Source organism: Durio zibethinus, chromosome 17 (genome assembly GCF_047325235.1).
Source record: "Durio zibethinus cultivar Kanyao isolate XHJ-2024 chromosome 17, ASM4732523v1, whole genome shotgun sequence".
Classification (NCBI taxonomy): domain Eukaryota; kingdom Viridiplantae; phylum Streptophyta; class Magnoliopsida; order Malvales; family Malvaceae; genus Durio; species Durio zibethinus.
In genome coordinates, this window is record NC_143178.1 from 23,420,204 (window position 1) to 23,442,717 (window position 22,514).

Here is a 22,514-nt window from a genome sequence, read left to right on the forward strand (position 1 = left end):
TTCAAATGAGTTTGGGATTTAGGCTTTTTTTTTTTTTTTTTTTTCTTGAAGCTGATTTTTAAAACAAGTGGAGCCTTACTTAGTGTCAAGTTTTATGATGTTTAACTTTTAGAATCAACAAGTTTGGGTCAATTTAAGTTTTGTCCATATGAAAAATCAGACAATAAATTTATTACTTTGTGTTGTAAAATATTAAGAATTCCTTGACCGAGACAGTCTAGTTCTTTTTGGATTTTTTTTCCTTCTTCAAATTTCAGGTAATAGTGAAATCTTGACACCCACAATCATCTCTCATCATTTCCCTTAACAGCGTCTCCTTTATTAAAATAAATTCACATAATTGTGAAGCAAAAGATATGCAACGTATTGCCAAGCCAATATGAATAATGCTGCCTACACTTTCATACTAGGTGGGGGTGGCAAAAGCCACCACCATTAATCTAAGTAGGAAAAATAGGTTGAGCAAACATTGATATGCTTCATGGGGTTTGTAACATCCTTGCCGCCGGCATGCTTCACAAATTCTTCTGGGGAAAGAAAGTTGCCATGGCAGACACAAACTATACTCACCTGTCCTTTCATGTATTTGTAGAGAAAGCCTTCTATTTTCCTCCCATTTGGACCATCTCCAATAGTAGTTACTCTAGGCATTTTTTTCATCACATCCATCCCATCATCTTGAATGCAACCATTAGAAAGTTTAACCTTCTTGGTTGGATTCTCAGACTTGGTTTCATCAGGCTTGAGCTTGACAGATTTTCTATTAGATGTTGTATCACATGTGATCAACCGTTTTACCTTTATTGGCTCGGACGAGGATTTGGAGTCGCTTGGAGCCTTAGGATCACCTGAGCCTTCTAGTCCTGCGTTGGATTTATGCAATCTCATTTTAATATCTTTTAGGCATAAGTATCAAAAGATGGTGAAAAGTATGTGATACAGGGTGAGAAAATAAAAAATGCTTGTTGTTGATGCTGTTTTTGGTGTCGTAACTGGCTGCTTGGCTGGAGACTGGCCGGAAAGCAGACTAAGAGGTTGGAGTGACTTGCAAGAGAAGGAAACGATCAGGGCGTGTCGGAGTTAGGATTCCATGGCACGCTTCGATGCTCGAGTCAGCAAGTGAAGGAAGGTGAGGCAAGAGGAGAGGCACCCAGTCAGCTTTCCGGCCGATCTCCAACAAAGCACCCATTCACCTTACGAAAAATACTATCCACATGTGTCAATGCTTCCAAAGCAGGGGAATTTCGCTTCCAAATCCATTTCACCGAGTAAGCTACATAAGAGCCATATCGGAAAACTGCTTTCCACAGCAAAATTCTCATTTTGAAAGTGCTATAAACATGTAGCATGAACAACATTTTACAGTAGGTTAGCCGGCTATAAAAGACAAGGACAGCATACATAAATATTGTTCATGTGAAAACCTTGTTTTGTAGGTTCCATCTGAATGTATACATTTTGTCCTCCAATGACTGTATGAGGCTTATATATAACTTCAATTCTCTCATAATGTAGCTTTTAAATTACATTTGCGAGGACAGACAATGAAGATTCTCTTCTTTCTGATTCGGTATTTACTCTATATGTATGCCATATTTCAGCAATTTTGCTAATGTACTGATGGCAATTCTTTCTGTCTTTATATGTACAAAATGTGCTTTCGAGTCCTAAAAATTTGGTATTCTAAAATATGATACAAACATGATATAAAAAAGTATATAAAAATGATACGGTCTAAAATTTTAGTAATATTTAGATTAAATAAAATAAAAAAATATTTTATATTTTCATATTAATATAAATTATAATATATAATTTTCATATAAAATATAACATTGAATACAAATATTTTACACTATACGAATACAGAAATTGCGAAATCTTTAAGCGATAGTGAAATGCAACTAGAATATCCCACATTCCAAGCATACTACAAGCCAAAATTAGAGCATACACTTCAAAAAATCATCATCATAATTAACTTTTACCAAACTAAGAGAGAAGGGTGTGGGAGAGGGGAAGGATAATGAAAAAGGGAAGGATAATATCATACCTTCCAATTTTCTGAAACCTTCCTTTATCTTATCAATGGCCCTATTCAGTGCAGGACTTTTAGCTGCAGAAGCTGCTGCCCATGCTGGAATTTTAGTAGGTGAGGATGGTGGTCCTTCCATTACCAACTTCTCTTTGTCACTGGCTTTCTTGGCAATCCTATACTTCTCTACAGCCCTTTTCTTGGCCTCAACTCTCCTCATTATCCTCTGCTCCTTCACATTCACCAACCTCTTACTCCTGTCCACTTCTGCTGGCAATGAACAAGACCTTGCCAATGAAAGAAAACTTTTTGGCAATGACTTTTCGAACTCACTACAACGTTTCTTAAGCGCTATCACTCCTGCTATGGAAGATGATCTAGTTAAAGGCTTTTCTCTGGTGTTCCCACTGTAAATTCCACCAAGTGAGAGCCTGAGATTGAGGTCTAGCTCTGGGGGTCTCTTGTTAGGATTGGAGACTTGGGTTTGTTTCATAGTAAGTTTGTGTGATGAAAATCTTTGCAAAAGGTGTGTTGGTTGTTGTTTGTCTAGAAATGAAAACTTGTCCTGGATTACTTCTGCTTCTCCCATTGCATGAAATTAAAAAACTGAACTTAACACAGTAAATACCTTGTTTCCCCCCCTTCTGTCAAAACAAAAAGAAGATAAATCAAAGCTAAAGATCACAGCCAACAGGTAGGTTCAAAATCAATTATAAAATAGTAAGCCATTAAACTAAAGTAATTAAAAATTTGGAAAAAGAAAAGCAGGGTGAAATATAACTAAAAATGAGCATAAAAAGCAGAAAAAAAAAACAATTTAATGAAAGAAGAGAATGAAAGAGAAACAGTGAAAAAGGTAGGAAACCCAGAAAAGATAAAGCTTACACAAGGGAATAAGAGTGATGAAAATGCAGCAACTGAGACTATGGAAGAGTTGATTTGATAGAGAGAGAGAGTGAGAGAGAAGAGCGTGGTGTTTCTTTTCAGTTTTCCATAGACTACCAAATGGGGAACACCTTCGTTCTGATTATATTAACGACAGCACAGCTCAGAAAGACCACACGTGGTAATCATGTACGGTTACTCTTCTGTCTTTCAATGTCGCATGTTGCATGTTGCATGTTGCAAGTTGCAGCAGCAACGCTCAGTCAAAAGAGAAGACTACTTTTACAGCAAAAACATCTGTTCACTCTGTTACTCTGAACTTCATTGCCTGGGACCTGTTTGTGAATTCAACTCACAAAATTGGATGGTTAATTATCATGTCGTTTGAGGATAAAACAAAATCGGGTTCCTTGTCATAATTTGATCTGATCTTTCTTAAATGTGCTAACGTTTTCTTTTATTATTTGGTTGGTTATTTTGGATAGAAATAAAAATTTTTTCTTATGTTCTAATAATTAAAATTATGCTTAATTTTAATTATTTTTAAAAATTTTGATCCTCAAAACCAATTAAAAAAATAATTTGGAAGATAAATTTTGATCTATTGTATATAATTGAGGTTTATGCAAAGTTTGATCAAGAGAGAGCACCCATAGTTTCCAGGTGGCGAACCACACCAGAAGGAAGCCAATAAAGTTACGCGCCGTTAAGCTCGAGGCTTACTGCGATGCCTTAAAAAAACCACGGCGACGTCGAGGTATTGGAAAAACAAAAACAACGTAAGAGTTGCGTAGTGTAGGGGCCCAAAAGTAGGAACCACAAGTTGTAGACCGGAGGGAGTATACAAATATAGAAAGTATGGACGCAAGGAAAGATGCCACGTGGAATAAAAAGCAGGAAAGTACACGTGGCAAAAAGATAGGATGTCAAAACAGCTAAGACAAGTTTGTCAAGTTGTATGCAAACTGGTCTCGGATTGATGACGTAATCCAGCGGTCCCTCGGCCCGTCGGAACTAGGGGTGTAAATAATGCTCATAAGTTGCTTGCATGCAGTTTGGATAAAATTTTGAATTATATTTGGTTATTATAAAATCAAATTTTAATAATTTAATTTATTGAATAAATTGAATTTAAATAGTTTGTAAATTATATAAATTTGATTTGAATAAAATTTAAATTTAATTTAATTATTATCTAATTGATTTTAAAGAATTTAATTTATTGAATTAGTTGAATTTAAGTTTTTAATATTTAATTTGAATAGTTTACAAATTTAATTTAATTTTTAATTTTTAATATATTTTAATTATTTTAATTAAAAAATTATTATTTTATTTAATATATATTATATTAATTTAAATTCAAATTCGAACATATAAGTAGATTTAAATTTAATATAAAAAATAAATTTATTTTTATTAAATAAATTTAATCGAACGAATTTAAATAATTTAATTTTTATCTTAAATTAAATTTAAATTTAAAAATTAAAATTTAATCAAATTTGATCTAAATTTTAAACAATAAATTTTAAAATAAACTTTAATTTAAATTTTTTATTATATCAACTCATATCAACTCCGTTCAAATTTAAATTTCTCACTATATTAATCTAAATTGATTACATTACGCTTTTAATTACACGACGAAAAATTTTTGTTGCTATGCCCACGAGAGGATTATGTCACCAGCAACAAATCTCGGCCAGCCTTTTTTATTTTTATTTTTGCGTGGTCAGGAGATTTATTAAAAATCCCTTTTTATTTTCTTATCACCGTTCCGTTTAATGAGGTTATGTAAATGGGATCAAATTATCAGCACTTTCCATCATCCGTCTATGCCTTTTCCTACTCCAATTTGATCATTCAGAAGTGTAAAGCATACACATGATAACTTGAGCGGCGCTATTGCAACTGTTGAAATTTTATGAATACATCTGATAATTTTAGTCGTGATATGATATTTATAATTTTAATCACGATATGATAATATGATATAAAAATAATATGAATAAAAAAATATTATATAATATAATTTAAAATTTTAATACAAATTATAAATAAATTTAATAAAATAAAAAAAATATATTTATATTTTTGTGTCAACATAAACTATAAAACATAATTTTAATGTAAAATTTAATATAAATATATAAATTTTTAATATTTTATATGATATAAATATATAAATTATCAAATTTATTTTACTAATATGTAAGGTTTATCATATTTTGGTTGACCTTACTAATCATTTCAAATGTTCAAGGGAAGTGATCTCAATTGATTCTAAACTTAAAATTTAAATTTAAATGTTTGTAATTATTTTTCATATCTTGTTATTTGAGTCAACTCTTTTGGAAGCGCTGAAAAAAGAAAAAAAGGGTAAAACAGAAGGAAAAAATAAATAAAGGTAAAATTCATTATTAGATGTTCAATTATGATTAAATTTTTAAATGATTATTTAATTATTAATTTTTTTATTTAGTTCCTTAAATTTGAATACATACTTTTTTTTATTATTTAATTTGGTCCATAAGCAAAAGCTGCCTCGGATTTGTAATCCATAAAAAACCAAAACCAACCAAATGCTGAAATAACCCACGCTGCTTCATCCACCAACATTGTTGGATTAGGTTTCGAAACCAACTGACATCTTAGGGAAGCTGTCTTCTATGAAGAATTAACAGCCATGCATGCATCAGAGTTCCCAAACAAATCATCAAAAGGAATTTCAGCAATCTTCAGAATGAGTGCATTTCATTCAACTCAAAACATTTTGAAGCATATATTAGCATGCTACATAAAAGTTAGAAATCATCATTTGCTGAGTGTATTGGAGAGGGAATTATCAAGTAGGTTCCTAAATTTCATGCATAAAAGTGACAAATGCATGCAATTCCAAACTGTAGTGACAGAGAAAACTACACCATGCCATCACAGTAACAGAAGATGAGATTGCTCAGAAGCTCTTAATCCATCCTTAAATCTTTATATAGCCATAAGATCACCATAATTGCGCATTAGAAGAATTGATCCACCAAATAGCCCAGCAGCTTGCAGCAGTTTCTGCAAAAGAGGGTGAAAAACATCATTTCTCAGGATGCAAATGAAATTTGTTAGTTATTAACAGATAAAAGAAACAACAGATCAGAAACATGATTGTGGTATGAGGACTTTTACCCTGTTTAATTCTTAAACCTTGTAACATATTTCAGAGACAGATGAAAAGAATCAAATGACTAACAAATTTGCTCAAGTAAATGTTATCAGAGCGTGTATAATCAATTTGGTAAAAAATGATATCTGTAAAGCTTTTAGCTCATTATCTTCCAAAAGCTTTTCAGCTCCTAAGGCTTATAGATCATTTTCTTTCTAACACTTTCCAGGAAGGTGACCACCAAAACCAATGGAGCCTGCCTGAGATCATAGTCAACAGATATAGGTTGGCCACAAAAACCATTACTTTTCCTAAGGATGGAAAATAGAGTGAATTACTTAAACAACAAATCCAACTAATGGAGGTATTATCTATCGTCCATCAAACTTCTCTCTTCATGTTGGTCATCCCCAAAGACTTCTCCTTTGTATTAATTTCTCCTGTTGTTGTGTGTTATATTCTCCCCACAATTTGCACCTTTGGGAAACACTCTTCATTCCTTTCTACTTCACTGAATCCACCACAACTTCAGTAAAGAGCTAAGGTACGGCAGTGACAGATGCATTCATATAATCAACTAATCATAATAGGATTAAGTCATAGCAATTCATTCAGATGGAGATCATGCCTAAACAGCTAAGCTACTGATAGCTAACTAAATCGAACACTAGCCCCCCAATGTCTCGAGATTCATGGTGTACTTCTATATATTTTTGTACACAAATTATTACTATATTTTCTCGATCCCAAATACTGAGAAATTCCGCCAATGAGGCCCTGAGACTTTGAGGTCCCAGCTTCAAGTTCCACCATTAGTTGGTTTGGTCTCACTTTATCTTGGTTTGTTCGATTTAATATAGTAATTTTTTTAAATGGATGTAATTTGCAACTTCATTTGTACTTGTAATGTCATCAAATACTAAAAAATCTCAAACTTTCAATAACTTCCAATCATGGTTGCCAATAAGTTTAAACTCTTCAAAACCAAAATATTTGTCTTTTTTTTTTCATAAATGCCCAAAAACCCGATATCAGAAAAACAAACCCATGATCAAAATCACATTAAAACGTAGCTAAATAAAGCGAAAAACCAACAAAAAAAAGTTGAAGACTGTGAAAGGAAGAGAATAAAAGACAAAAATTAAAAACGAAATACCTTGTTGTGAGCCCACTTTTCTTCATCGTGGAATTGAGTGCGCCAGAAGGCTTTGAGCTTATCGAGAGAGATCACGTAGTCCGCCATTGCTGCTCTGAAGAAGAAAAGTTCTTGCTTTTGAAATTAGGGGTTTTTTCGGAGGCTCGAGGGAGAAAGGTTGGGGGGTTTAGGGTTTTATTATTGAGAACAAGTGGACCCTTTTTCAACTCTAATTAACACGTGGGAAAAATCAGCAAGTGTAATTTTTTTACTATTTGATCAAGTTCTTAATATAAAACAATAAACTCGTGAGTTATTCTAAAAAAATATATAAAAAAAAATCAAATTAAATAATATTATAATAATTATTGTAAAGTATTGAGTTTTTTTTTTTTAAATTAAAATTTTTTTTTGCCGAAAAGTAGATTTGATTAGTTAGGAAAGGAATGAAGTACCACTTTGTGTAATATATTTACAATTAATTATAATTTGGAATAATTTTAATATTTTCAATATTATTTTTATAAAAAATTCAGATTTATATATATTTAATATATGATTTTAATTCGAATTAAATAAAAAAAATCAATCTGAATCCAACAGAATGTTACGATTTCAAATTGACTTTTCATTTTTTTAATTTTTTTTTCGTCCCTACAGCCAGGTGCTTTCAAGATCCGAGGTCGTTCTTCAAGCAAAAATCCCAACACCTAGAGCTGGAAGTGGGAAGTTGGAATCCCAGAAACAGTAAAGAAAACCCAAAACATGGAAGCCACAGCTGTTTATAGCAGCAGCAAAGGAAGTCCGTTTCTCTGTTCCTCCAGGATTCCAAAGCCCAAAACAGAAAATCCTGCTACTTTCTCACCTTTTCTCATTCATTCAATCCATGGCATCACAGAAACCATTGCCTTCAGTTGCCAAAACTGTTGGCTCTTCAGTTCATTTTCAGTTCGACCCCAAATGATTTTTTTCAATGGCTTGATTTGAGTTTCAACAAGTGACTGTTTTGCTCTCACTTTGCTCAGCAATGCCTTAAAAAATGTATGTTGAGAAGATAAAAATGGGGACCTTTGTCACTGCATTTACCTGAACTCCATGTTCTCATCTCTCTAATCTGATTAATTGTTGTGTGATTAACTCAAAGATTTGTTTTGGAGTCACATAATCTGACAACACCAATTATTGCTTTCTGTGGTTTTATAATACCTTAATGATTACTAGTAATGACTTCAATCTTAGAATAAAGAACATATGAACCTTGTAATTTACAAAGAAAACAAATAAAAAAACCAGCCGATACAGTTTAAAATATTATAAAAAATCGTTTATATGATTGACAAGAACTAAAAAATATGTTTGTGTGATATATCAATATGAATAGTGATATAATAATTTTTGAATTTTACATATATTAAAAATAAACAGATTCGAATAAACGAATTTTCAGCTCATTAGAATAAACTTGAATTCCAGGAAGCTTTTCACTAGCTAATAGAATTATCACCATTTTGTAACATCTATGATCAACAATGGCAATAAAAAAGCTTCCAACTTGATGCCATCGTAAGAATGCAGAGCTCGAACTCAACTGTTTTCCCGCTCGGCTAGCCAGGGTCACGGAACTGCCCTGTGGTGGCACAACCAGTGAAGCTACTGACAATGTGGAGAAAATGAAACTGCTAACTAAAGCTGAGAAAGCTGGCCTATTATCAGCTGCCGAGAAGTTTGGCCTATCTCTATCGTCGATAGATAAACTAGGTCTCCTCTCAAGGCATATGAATTTGGAGTCCTATCTGCAGCAACAGACCCGGAACACCAGGGCCAGTCTTGAGCCTAGATTGGTTTTACTGCTTTTGGGTCCCTCGTGTTTACCTTGTGCCTGAGGATAACATCTGGGAAGAGATGTTGCAGGTTGTGGCGGCTTTAGTTTGTATAGCTGGTGGATCAGCAGCTTTTGCAGCATCAAATCTTGCAGAAATCAAACTAAATTGGGTAACCATCCTGCAGAAATGACCCAAACTCCAGAGTAAAGGTAATGGTTTTTGTATAGTTTTTCTGTGATATCATTGCAAGTTCTGCGTTTCGAACTAACATAAAACATTCAAGTAGACTCTCAATAAAATTAAAAGGAATGCTGAATCAAACTCCAAAATCATGAGGCGACAGAGCATATCATGATAATACCAAAAATTTGATCAAAGAATCCTGAGTACATTAGTTGAATAAACCACCTTTTTCCTATTTCACGTATGCTTTATGAGATGCCGAGGGGAGGATAAAAGAAGCGAAAGAGTTAAAAAAGAAAAGAAAAGAATAGCCTAATAGTCCCCTCATTAACAGTTAGTTCCTTCATTCCCTTTGTTTATACTGTCAAAAAAATCATTTGGTTATTTCTCAGCTAATGTCCAAGAAGAAATAGAATCAGGCTTTTGCTCCACTTTGACGGTCACCCCTTCCATTCTGATTAACCCACTGATAATTATCTCCATACCGTCCACCTGGACCCTTGGGTCGTCCTGAAAACTCACCCTGCTTTCTGAATTCAATCCTGCCATAGCCTCCTTGGCCACTGCCGAAGTTCCCTCGACCCCTGAAGCTGTCACTCCGAAACCCACCTTTACTCGAAGAATACCTTGCTTTCCCACTGCTACCAACTGCAAAAAACAGCAGTTTCTCAAGTTGTTATCCTAGTGCCAACCTTCGAGTACTTGCAACTTGAAAAATTGTTGGAAGAAAATGCATTTAAAAAAAGTCGAAGCTCCACAATTTTTTTTTTTTGTTTTTGTTTTTGTTTATGCCAGCCTGATATTTTTCAGACAGTATTACTTTCAAGTTTCAAACTGTCATTCAAATTAGCTAAAACCATTAGATGGAAACCCCTGATTATATCAATTATTTGCAAGAAAATTTGATATGAAGAAGTTGAGGAACAACACCACATCCCCACCAAACAAATATAACCAAGAGTTAAACTTACTACAACAAGCTAAGCCTTTCCTAACTATTGCATGGCCGGCTATACGGATCACATTGCATCAAAGAGACCTACTTGCGGCCATATCTTTCCTAAGCTCAGTACCATCCTCAGATGAATTAAAAGTTCAATTTGTGCAGAACATTATCATTAGGAAAAAAATGCAAAATTTGATAAAATTTAAGCGTCTTAAAAGCAATTTTCCCAAATAAATTTTGAATTACCTCGAGTATTTGTCCTCTTTTCTTCCACAGCAGCTTGACGACCCCCAATTGTAATTGGTGAAGCCTGAAATGCATTCAGCACAAACATAAATTTGAAAATATGCTTACAAAAACAATGAGGGGAGGCAGACTGAGACTAACAAGCAACTCTAAAAATCATTTTTAGTTTGTTGTATAGTGAAGAAGAGTATTTTAAAACCATCATGCAGTTGGTGACAAAGAAATATCAGAAAAAAATCAAGAAGAGATGCAATTGATATTCAACTAAAATACCTACAATCTATTTAAATAAAGAAGCCATTGAAGAAATTGTCATTTCTTTGTTTTTTCAGTATGATACCCACCTTCCCCCAAAGAAAAATGAAAAAAGAAACCCTAAGTAGTGAATGTGATCCCTACTGAACTGTAATATACTTGGGATTAATTACAAAGTGCATTTAGGAAGTGTTACCTAAATTCCAATGTAGAATCAAAGTCCATCATTACTATCATAATTAAGTTTTGCTACAAAACTCTGTGGCACAGTTGAGAAACAAGCAAAATATGTGATGATATTGTAATTAAACTCTCGACTTAGGACCTTAGAATTGCAGACCGAGCAAATCCATTAATGTGAAATTTTTATGACATCATAAAACACCAATTAACTTTTAGTTGGTTTAAGCTTTCGACTTTCCAACTTAATTCAACAAGGCTGCAAATTGGTTACAAACTGAAAAGTGAACTACTATAAGGTTAAGGAGAATATCAGAACCAAATGTACAAAAAACAAAAAAACAAGTCCCTGTTTCATGTCTACATACTGTATGAAAGTAACAGAAGAAAAGAAAGAGACACCAGATCAACGTGGATTTATTCTTTTAGACGAGCTGATTTAAGTACCTACACAAAAGGTAGAGTTTTCTTGAAGAAAGTTCTAGATTAAGTCATCTAATCAGATACTTTTCGAATGACTAAAAACTCACATTCAGGTAATTCCTACTCTCACTTGGAAGACATTGATCTAGTTTTGGGTTTTATGTCTTGTTTCTTGTTTTTGTATTTTACTAGTACTTTGTTATTGCTGAGGGGATGGGGGAGGTTAGACATAATTATATACTTGAAGAGAGCTTAACAGAGAGTACATTTATATTTCATTGCACCATTAGAGTAAACTAGCAATAGTTTTAAGAGGAATAACTTAGCAGATCTTGCCTGATATATGGCATGTTTTTGGTAGACTATAATTATGAATGCTGTGTGTAAGTGATTGAATGGAGGAGTGACTTATGACCATGATCATACAGCACCAGATTTATAACAGGATTAATAAAAGGTATAAGACAATACCTCAAGTGCACTCTGCACTGAACTTGCAGTCTCAAATTCAACAAAACCAAAAGTGAATCTCTGCTGCAGGAGGCAAGAATACACAAAACAGTAAGAACTGAGAACTTGAACTAGAGATGTCAACTAGGATGGAGAAGCGCAAATTGATAACTTTGTCAACCTTATTACTTCTGACTTGAATGCCATCGTGCTTAATGGGCCCAAAATTTTTGAATGCCTCCTCAAGTTGTGCAGGTGTTGCATTATAAGGCAAATTCCGTACATAAATGGAGTGTCCTTCAGCTTTGGTAAGAACAAAGCACTAGGTTTATATTTTAAAACAAGAAAGAATAGGAATCAAACATATAAAAAAAAGGATACATATGACATAACATTAACCATGTCAAATCAAGTATGCCTTCTTTATTCCCTTATTCTATAATTAATTAAAATAGAAAAGATATGGATCTTAACTTCATTGACAAAGAGAACAACTGTGCTTCTATTATCATGTGCAGTAAATGAAGTTAGCAATTACCTTCCTCGTTGTCATTGCTACTTTCAGCTGCATTATCACTGTTAGGTACTGCTGTTTCTGGTGCTGGAGCAGGTTTAGCAGAAATAATTGAATGTTGATCTGCAGGTGCTGCCCTCACATTATTGGTACGTACATAGACCGGAGAAGTTGCTGTATTACTTTTTGTTGCTTTGACCTAAAATTTAATTCAGAGAGTTCAATTAAACACCAAAAGAACCACCAGAACATGAATGGAAAACAAAAAAATAACCATTAACATTAACTCACAATTGAAGCATATGATTTTTTTGGAGCATCCTCTGGAACCAGAGGAGCTGAATCAACAGCCGCAACGCTCTCATTCTGACTGACAATGTTTTGGGGTTCAACAACCTCTTCTTCAATTACTGATCCTTCTTCCTTATCTAAGGGGTCACAAACTTCATCACCATTAATAATATCTTCCTCTCCTGAGTAAGTTAATGGGTCCTCTGCGAGATGTTTATGAGTCGGCTCTGGCAATTCCATGATTTGAGTTTAAAGCAAATACAACCACAATGCATAAAAAGAGAAGAATCAGGTCAAACCTGGTTCTGGTGTCAAGGCAGGTGTTGAAGCCTGTTCACCGATGCCATTAACTGGAACAGAGTTTTGCAACTCTTTCTCTTCAACGTATCTGAAAATATCATTTAAGACAAAGTAGCCTTTTTCTTGTGGAGCTAGAAAGAAGGTTTGTGTGAATTTCTTTCTCACACTGTCCTTCCCAGTTAAGCATCCAGAAACCATTACAATGACCCCTTTCTCAAAAGAGTCCTGAGCATCTGCAGTTTTTATCTCCGCTTTATAGTCCTCATAATTCAACGATAGCACCATCTCATTAATTGCCTGCTCCACTCAGACCATGTTCAAGCTAAGTATTAGTTAAAAAAATGTCTATTCAAGTTACAATACTTAATAATTATTATATCATATATAAGTCTCCAGAAACAAATAGTTGAAAAAATATCCATTACTAAAGTTAAACTTAAACATATGCATCTAAAAGACATAAAAAGCTTCACCAAAGGTTTACCTTGTTTCCAAACTTTTTAAAGTGAATTGTCAATAAAGGTTATCAAAAATTTTCTTGGCAATTAATCTCAATAACTCTTTATCAACTTAGTCTAGCAGCTTCATCTCATGTAAAGAACAGGATTCGAGCAGACACGAAAAAAAAAGGTACGAAAGGAAAGAGGTCCTATATTTTGAATTCTTGACAACAATATGCTCATGGCAGTTCATATTGGAAATTATCTTAACTCCTAACAGACTTACTTGCATGCTTGTTACTGTTGTCATGTTGCCATACATATCTGGCCGACTTAAACGACTTGACTCTTGATAAAATCTATGCACCAGATTCGGCGATTGCTGAAGAATATGGTAATACTGCTCCACAAAAGCATTTCCAACAACTTGAGCACTGGGAGTATGAGTATCGGCAGGACTTCCTTCCTGCATGGCCATCTGCACAAAGTTTCAAGGAATACTTAGAAATTACCCTCAACATGAGAGTGATGATCAACAAAATGTTTCGATAACCCCAAAACGTCGTTAGGTAAACAAACAAAATGATAGATATTCAACCACCTGGACGACTTTGACCGACATAAAGCAGAACATGAAGACTTAGAGATGTAAGAAACACACCCTTTTCACCATAAACTTAAAACCACAAAACTAAAACAAGTAACTAAAAAATCCGTCAATGAAAATAAATAAATTCTTTTAAAGATAGAAGGCATAGGCATAGTTCTTTCTATCTAGAAACAACTAAGACAGTGATTCAAAAAGAAAAACACTCAAAACAAACCCTTTAATAAAAAAAGGAAAACCCAAAAACCCTTTATGGAAATGGAAAGTACGAAGCAGATCCAACAACCAAATTCAACAGAAAGGCACGATCTTGCAGGCAAGCAGATCAATCAAATACTGTGGCTATTTGGAATAAAAGACATGAGGCAAGTAAGATCACAAGTACCTGATTCATGGGTGATTTGAGAGAGGGATCTGTGAGCTTTGAAAGAAAGCAAAGAGAGACAGTATGTGTACGAAACAGGAAATGCGAAGGACAATAGCAAGGTCAAGAAAAGATTCTGAAATTAAAACATGAAAATCGTTTTTTTTTTTTAACCTATTGGTTTAATTGATTAAATTTGTTATCAACAAATTTTGGGTTCGTATCCTGTCTTATAGATAATTATTTATTAGAATTATTTTAAATGTTTAATTTATATTTATTTATTTTAAATTATTATATATAATATATCTTATATTTTGATTTAAGATATTAAATAATTTATTTTATTTTAATTTTAATTTTTAAAAAATATCGTTTTTTTTTTATTTAGGTCTAAAGTTTAAACTCTTTTTTATTGTAAAATAATAAAATATATGTCTATTACTCCGTTTCTTGTTAAGTTGGACCATCAAAACATTATTTTTTTTGTCAAAAATTAAAATATGATTTTGGAAATTACTTTTTTATTTAATATATTATTTCACTAAAATTAAAAAATACTATGTTAATTATATTTTTGTTGAAAATTTAAACATTGGAGATATAAATATACATATTTTTTATTCAAAATTATTAGAGACTAAAATAAAAAATTTTAGCATTTGATCAATAAATTATATGTATTTTGGCATTAAGTAATGCTTTTTAATATTTAGTTGGTTATTCTTTAAGAAAAAAATATTTGATTGGTTAGATTTACTTGATATTTTTATTTTTTTTATTAAAAAAGCACATTGAAAGTCACCTTTTCAAAAAAAAATTATTTTTTATTTTGTTTTATTTTGTTATAGTTAAAACATTATAATTTAAGTTTTGATCATTAAAAATTAATATTTTATTAAAATAACACATAACTTAACTTTTATTTAACTCTTTTAAAAATTCATAAAAAACTCTTTTAAAAATTAAACCGTACAATAGATTAAACTACCATTGACTCAACTCTTTTAAACATTAAAATAAATAATGGTGAAAATTAACTAGCTGTTAAAAATTAAAATGCTTATTTACTCTTTGTTTTTACTATTTTTATTTTACCTTTTTAAATTTTAACAAACATATGCTAGCCAATCAAAAAATAAAGGGTAAAATGCTAAATAGTCACTCAACTTTAAAGGATTTTTTTAAAATAATCATTTAAATATTAATTTTTTAATTTAATCATTTAAGTTTAAGTAAATTTTTTTTTATTTAGTCGTTAATGATTAACTACATGTTGATATGATGCTGTTACATCAATTTTCAAGCGTAACATAATATTGTCACGTCATTTAACAAGTTATGTGTCATTGTTGACGTGGCAATATAAAACTTAAAAAAAATAAATTTTAGCCATTTAACTTTTTAAAATATTTATTTTGGTCACTTAACTCTAGAAATTTACAATTTAATCATTAACAAATAAGATTTCAAATTTTATAAAAATAGTATTTGATATTTTTATTATATAGAATTAAATTATAATTTTTTATTTTACTGTAATTATATCATTTAAATTTGAAAAAAAAAATTATCTACTTGCAAAAATTACTAAAATAATATTATTTTACATTTTTGTCATTTAGCTCATCCAAACTCAATTAAATGTTTCATATTTGATAGTATCAAGAATTAGTTTTAATTTTATGTAATAAAATATTAAAGAAAATATAGATAATAAAATCAAATAAAAATAATTTATTAAAATAGATTTAACAAATCATTAGTGATTAAATCATTATAAATTTACGTTGAATGTGATGGCTACTAATTAGTAATTTCATAAACAATGGTGATCAAAATGTAAAATTTAAAATAATTACTTAAATTTATTTGAATTAAATAAAAGATAAATATTTAAAATAATAATATTTTAATAAATTTGACAATTGATTAATATTATTTTATTTTTTAGAATTTAAATAGTATAATTATAATAAAAATAAAAGTATATAATTTAATTTCATACAACAAAAATATTGAATGTTTATTTGTATTTTTTATAAAATGCAATAACTTATTTGAGTATTATTCTAATATATTTCAATGGATAACATAAGTAATAAATAATTTATTACATTAAATTTCTTAAAAGTTAGTGATCAACTCATTATATATTCACAGAAACAATGAATTATTGAAGATAAAAACTAAAATATTAATAAATTTTATATTTCATAATGTTAAAGTTTTAATTATAATAAATTTATGTTATTTATATATTTTTAATATTTTATTGCATGAAGTTAAATTTATGAACTTTTGTTATAATTAAAATCTTGACATTATAAAATATGAAATACTTACTTGAATTATTTAGATAAATTGAATCATAAAAATTTGAAGTAATGCTACTTTAGTAATTTTACTATTAGATAATATTAATTTATTTTTTAAATTTAAATGATATAATTACAATAAAATAAAAAAATTATAATTTAATTCAATGAAATAAAAATATCAATACTTATTTCTATTTTCTTATAAAAATTGAGGAATTACTTGTTAATGACTCAATTACAAAATTTTAAAGTTGAATGATCAAAATAAAAAATTTTAAAAATTAAAGTGATTGAAATTTATTAATTTATTTGTTTATTAATTTATAATGCTACTCCACCAATGATATATATCTTGCCACATCAGGTGACAGTTTCACGTGACACTTAATAAGTGATTTGATACTGTTACATTAGCATGTTATTAGTTATTAATGACTGAGTTATAAAAATACTTATTTAAATTTAGATGATTTAATTTGAAAAATTTAATATTTAAGTGATCATTTTAAAAAGATGGGTAAAGTTGAGTGACTATTTGTATATTTTACCCAAAATTAGTCAAACAGGACATTTCACCATATCGAGTCCCTCTCTCAATTTCTATGGTGGAAACGAATGAGCATTGGCGTCCAAAGCAAGCAGCGCCTTCTTCCAAAGCCTGAAATGATACATCAAGAAGGCATGGGAGATAACCGGACTCTTCGCTGATCCAGAATACAAAAACGCTTTGCCAAAAGCCACGAAGTACCGAGTTCACTGCCCCCGCCACCACTTTGCAAAAGCCCAACGTCCCAACCTCTGACCCCAAAACCGTCTTCGACATCAAATATTACACCCGCGATCAATGCGGCAACCGCCATACCATCTTGAAGAATGCTGATGTGGAGAAGATGATGAAAGAGAAAACTTTTGATGTCAAACGATTTTCCCATCTTTTTACTTGACTGCTAAAGTTGAAGAGGATGATAATGCCACTGGTGAAGGTTACCAGGTCAGATTTTGGAAATTTTAAAATTTGTTTTTTTAATAATTTGAGGCTTTATTTAATTTTTTTTTTTGGAAAAAGAAAAAATTCTTTGATTTAAAATTCAATAATCATTCGCACTCTTATTATTTATTTTAATTAATTAAATTTTTAAATATTTATTTTTATCAATTGAGCCCTTACGAGAGAAAAATAATTAACAGTTTTCGTATAATTTATAGTTTAATTGAGTGAAAATAAATGAATAAAAGTTTAATTTAATTAAAATAGATGTTTAAGAGTTCAATTATTTAAAATAGAAAATTCAAGATTTGGATTGATTGTAATAAAATATTATGATTAAATGATTACTGAATTTTTATTTAAAGGTTTTTTTATCCATTATATCTATAATATTTTTATAAATTTGATGTTTTAAAGATTTGGGTATTGGTAAATTTCTTGTTTTGAGATATGGTGATTGGTTTCTCACTATTGCTATGTGTGATTTGGGCTTTTGAGCAGCTGGGATTTAGCTGGAATTTGATTGAGGCTTGATTATGAGTTACTGTATGATTATGCAGAAGTGAAGGTATTGGAACTAGATGACTTCTAAGGTTATTAGTTTCTTTTTTTATTTCTGATTGATATAATGCAGTTTGGAATACTTATTTAAGGCTTTAGACTTATGAGTATAAATGTGGAGTAATTATCTTTTGCTTTGAGTTTGAAGGAGTTAGTTAGGGTCAGGTTGAAATCTCTCTCAGTTTTTGGCAATGTTTCTTGGCAAGATGCGTGATACTGCTTTGTTTAATGTTTATGATGTTTGGTTTTTGATGAGCATGGATGGTTCTGCTGCTATGAATTTGAATGGGAGTGATTTGGTCCTGTGGTATTCTAAATCACACGGCCTTGACTCTTGAAGGTTTTCCTATTCTATCAGGCTTAAGAAAGCTTTGTTTTGGGTGGGATTTGGGTTATCATGAGATTTAGATATTGGTGTAAGGATGTTAAAGTTTGAAGGTAATGTCCTATACTTCTAAGAGATCTTGCATTTTGTTTTGATGCACTAGATGTTTTTGAGTGCATTTCTTCATACACATAGGTTTTACACGGTAGTCAGTTTTGTATCTGTCCCATTTTATTGGCAAATTGGGATTATGGCTTAGTGACGTCAAATTCATAGTGGTGGGATTGGGTGAATGAAAGGTAGGATATAATTTGTTAATTCATGACAGAAAGTTCTCTCTCCTTTCTGTCTCTTTGGGAAAAAGAAAAACTGTTTAACTCATTAAGCACTATTTGATACTTCTTCATGCTGAACTCTGTCATGTGATGTGAAAGGAAGTGGAAAAAGCAGTGACCCTATTTTTTATGCATATTGCCTTTCAAAATATGCTTTTATCTTTAGCTTCTAATTTATGTAAGTTGTAAAACGCTCATGCTGTTGTTTATCACAACTAGCCTTGTACATGGTGCATTTTAGCAGTGTCTTCATTTTTCAAAAAAGAAGAAAAAAAAAAAGAAAAAGCATGAATCAATTTTTGCACTGGGCATTAGCTCAATTTGTATGGGGCATTATGGGGTGGGAGTATAGATGGACCGAATGTCAAATCCTATTGAACTTTGGGTAAAAGCCCTAACCTATGGACCAAATGCTGCAAACATTAAATTCCCAGAGCATTCCCTGAAACAACTTCCGCTGATATTGTTTGAAGGCAGCTATCCTGCCCACATTTTTCTTAGGATAAGACAATGAGATACTCGTACCTGCATTTGCTGGCAAAATAGGTTGCGTATTAGTTATTGATATTCGCTATGCCAAATCTTTGTTGGGATAGCCTTGTCAGATTCAGTGTCGAATTTTCAGTTTGAACTTCTGATGCTAGTAGAAAAGTTTGTAGATCCTTCTGCATGTTCTTATTATTTACATTCTATTAGAGATTGGATCTATAAAGTAAGGTTAGTCTCTCTATCTCTCCAGATTTGCAGTGCAAAATAAATTGCACTCAAGCATTTCTATCATCTTTGGTGGAGGATACACGTGTATATCTTCGATTTTATACCAACAATATACAAGTCTAGTGACATGCCAAATACTTGGTGGCCATATTCTAGAAATTCCTTTTATTCTTCAACCACTGTTTATACATTATAAGTATGGGGCCATTCAAGATATTTAAATGCGCTTCATTTTATTACCTGATTTTCTTAACTTATTTGTTAGTTTTATTTCAACTTAGATTCATATTTGAACCTATGAATACGGACCTCACTTGTTCTAAGCTTACTGAGGATATGGTGGTAAAGGATAAATAGAGCCTAGTGATGCAAAATGGTCCATATAGCTGACCTCATTTATTTGGAAAAGGCTTAGTTTTTTATGTTGATCCATAAGTAATTTCTTTCCCTGGTAATCTCATTGAGATTGTGTCTTATGCTCTGTTGTTACCAAGTTGATATTACTGCAAAAATGTTTCTGGCATGTGAGCAAGGCCTCTTGAATATGCACCAGTTCCATCTGTTTCACTCTTGCTGGACTTTAATGGAACAAATGCAGGCCATGTTAACATAGCAATTTCTTGAGACTCTTGAAATTAAAGAGAATGCAATGTCCAACATTAATAAGGATAGTTGCCTGGATTTTGTTTCTTTGTTTGGTTTGTTCTGTTAATCAACATTTTTGTATAAATTCAGTTGTGACTGCAATTGGGTGATTCATTAAGCCTTACTCCTTGTGCCATCTTTTACTCAAACGTTTGAATCATTCCGCATTCTCTCCTTGGGCTAATGTTCCCTTGTGAAGATAGTGACCAGTGCGTGTTTGTATGTGATTTTACTGGATATAAAACCTTAAGTGTAGTCGCTAACATTCGTTAGTTTTAAATGGAATATTGCAGGACATGCCGCGAATAATGTCAGGGGTCGCCTGACATGCTGAGGTCAGAAAAATGTCACATGGTTGATCGGCCGAATTTGATGGCTGTTCTTGTATTTGTGTAGCAAGCTCTCTGGTACCAGCTTTCCAGCCAAAACCAACACTATTGGCCATTTTGAGGGTTGTGACGGTGTTGCCTCAAAAGAACTAAGGCAAAGGCAGGAATCAAGTAGCCCAATGTTTTACCTGAACCTATCTTAGCCATTGCCACTATGTCCCAACTTTGTAGTACAATGGACCATCTGTTGTTTAAGCCATAGAATACCCTTTTCTTTAATGGATGTGTTTGATACTTTCGTTTTTACATTCTGTATTTATTCCTTATTTTCAATTTTTTTTCACTTTCTATTAAAAAAAAAATCAATCAAATGCAGCATTAGAAATTGAAATAAAAGTTCAGATAGTTTTTTTTTTAAGCGCAAATAAGGCCACATTCTGAGGAGAAGAATCGAAAAAAAAAATAGTATTAAAATTTGAATTTCAAACCTGATAAATATTACATAAGGATCATACTACATAAGGATCATACGTAGGGGTGTAATCGAGTCGAGTCGATACAGTGAGAAGTTCGAGTTCGAGCTCGGCTCACAACTCACGGTTTGATACTCGGCTCGAACTCGATCGAGTTTTATTTTTTAAGTTCGAGTTCGATTCGTGATCGAATTCGAGCTACTCGAGCTCGATTCGTGATCGAATTCGAGTTACTCGAGTTTAATTCGTGATCGAATTCAAGTTATTCGAGTTTGATTCGTGATCGAATTTGAACTACTCGAGCTCGCTCAATTAAGTTCGATTAATATGTAAAAATAAACTCAATTCGTAATTTGATAAGAGTTTGATTATTTATGCTCGAGCTTGAACTCGAATTCAAAATATTTTATTAATTAAAATACTAAAAATATATTTAAATATAAAAGCTCGATCAAGCTCATGAGCTACTTGAGTCGGATATAAGAATACTCAAATTCGACTCAATCGATAAGTCGAGTCATTCGAGCTCGAGCTCGACTCGATAATAATCGAATCGAATTCGAGTTTTCTTCGAATCGAACCCGAATAGCTTACGAGTACTAATGTATCATTTACACCTCTTAATCGTATAGTACGTGTCAAGATAATTTAAAAAAAAAAAAACAAAAGATATTTCGAGAAAAGACGAAGGCTACGATCATTACAATTAAGATTGCTATGTTAACTAGATCAGAGTGATTAATTAAATCTCTAACCACCCACCTAACATCAACCTAACACTATAAGCAAAACAGCCGTCCTATACTACATATAATTTTCTACCCTCTACGCCCATAATTTTCAAAGTACGAAATATTTTAACATTAAGCATAATTTTGGTTCCAAAATTTCATGCTTAATTTCATCTTTCAAAATCATTTTTTGTGCCAATTGAATATTTCTTCACATCTTAAGGATAAATTGATAAATATTCCTTTTTACGCAATTGCATATTACAAGAAAAAATTTCAATCACAATCAACATAAAAGTGAACAAACCTGTCTATTTGGGGCCGGGCTTAAGTCTGATACCTAAAGATTTCAAGATTTTCTTCTTGTCATTGAAACAATATTATTTTCATTGACAATAAGTATATCTTTTACGTAAAAAAGAAAATAAAAGATTGTCTTCAAGTGAAATTACTGAAATTTTTTTGGTCAAAAGTGAAATTAATGAAGATTGAGTTACCCCAACCAAAAGAAAAGGAAAAAACAAAAAAAAAACTACCAAAGATAAAGAAATGAAAGAAAAAGTTAAATAAAGAAGTAAATTTTGTTGTTTACCCCACAGAGAAAACTTAAAGTACATTGATTTGGGAGAAATTTAAGCTGCATGCATGTTATTGTCGGTTGCAGTTGGTCGATGGTGAATGCAGACTGCAGTTGGGTTCTATACTTCTATGGCTTTTTTCACTAAGTTTAAAAAAAAAATGGACCATGGTCACCATGTTTTTACCTCCTTCTCATCCGTTGTAGTCACCAAGATTCATTCATTACTCTATTCAAATATAATTATATTTTGATAAATGGTTTGTATTCTTTTGCTT

General features: G+C 31.6%; 3 protein-coding genes and 1 pseudogene across 9 annotated transcripts; 1 reads left to right on the forward strand and 3 right to left on the reverse strand.

Annotated features, from left to right (window-relative positions):
* Positions 1 to 305: 305 nt before the first annotated feature.
* On the reverse strand, positions 306 to 2,801 carry LOC111289582 (ninja-family protein AFP3-like). The gene is made up of 2 exons (XM_022880738.2): positions 2,054 to 2,801; positions 306 to 863 (listed from the first exon to the last, which is right to left on the reverse strand). The coding sequence occupies exons 1-2, from the start codon at positions 2,622 to 2,624 to the stop codon at positions 436 to 438; spliced, it is 999 nt and encodes a 332-aa protein (XP_022736473.2). The 5' UTR covers positions 2,625 to 2,801; the 3' UTR covers positions 306 to 435.
* Positions 2,802 to 5,660: 2,859 nt separating this feature from the next.
* Positions 5,661 to 7,418, reverse strand: LOC149514134 (mitochondrial import receptor subunit TOM5 homolog). The gene is made up of 2 exons (XM_089745838.1): positions 7,234 to 7,418; positions 5,661 to 5,986 (listed from the first exon to the last, which is right to left on the reverse strand). The coding sequence occupies exons 1-2, from the start codon at positions 7,318 to 7,320 to the stop codon at positions 5,909 to 5,911; spliced, it is 165 nt and encodes a 54-aa protein (XP_089601964.1). The 5' UTR covers positions 7,321 to 7,418; the 3' UTR covers positions 5,661 to 5,908.
* A 1,103-nt stretch (positions 7,419 to 8,521) lies between these two features.
* On the reverse strand, positions 8,522 to 14,350 carry LOC111284219 (nuclear transport factor 2-like). Of its 6 annotated transcripts, XM_089746652.1 has the most exons (10): positions 14,256 to 14,350; positions 13,550 to 13,741; positions 12,823 to 13,120; positions 12,524 to 12,750; positions 12,257 to 12,431; positions 11,900 to 12,021; positions 11,740 to 11,802; positions 10,411 to 10,474; positions 9,741 to 9,866; positions 8,522 to 9,213 (listed from the first exon to the last, which is right to left on the reverse strand). In XM_089746652.1, exons 1-10 carry the CDS (start codon positions 14,262 to 14,264, stop codon positions 9,191 to 9,193), a joined length of 1,299 nt encoding a protein of 432 aa, XP_089602778.1. In that variant the 5' UTR covers positions 14,265 to 14,350; the 3' UTR covers positions 8,522 to 9,190. The 6 variants fall into 6 exon arrangements, with proteins under 6 accessions (XP_089602778.1, XP_089602780.1, XP_022728714.2 ...); XM_089746651.1 differs by lacking the exon at positions 8,522 to 9,213 and having other exon boundaries at positions 9,385 to 9,866; positions 12,524 to 12,726; XM_089746650.1 differs by lacking the exon at positions 8,522 to 9,213 and having other exon boundaries at positions 9,385 to 9,866; positions 11,740 to 11,799.
* A 2,718-nt stretch (positions 14,351 to 17,068) lies between these two features.
* On the forward strand, positions 17,069 to 20,761 carry LOC149514135 (uncharacterized; annotated as a pseudogene). The gene is made up of 4 exons (XR_016328938.1): positions 17,069 to 17,072; positions 17,176 to 17,546; positions 18,045 to 18,111; positions 20,420 to 20,761. The product of XR_016328938.1 is annotated as an uncharacterized LOC149514135 (transcript).
* Positions 20,762 to 22,514: the final 1,753 nt, after the last annotated feature.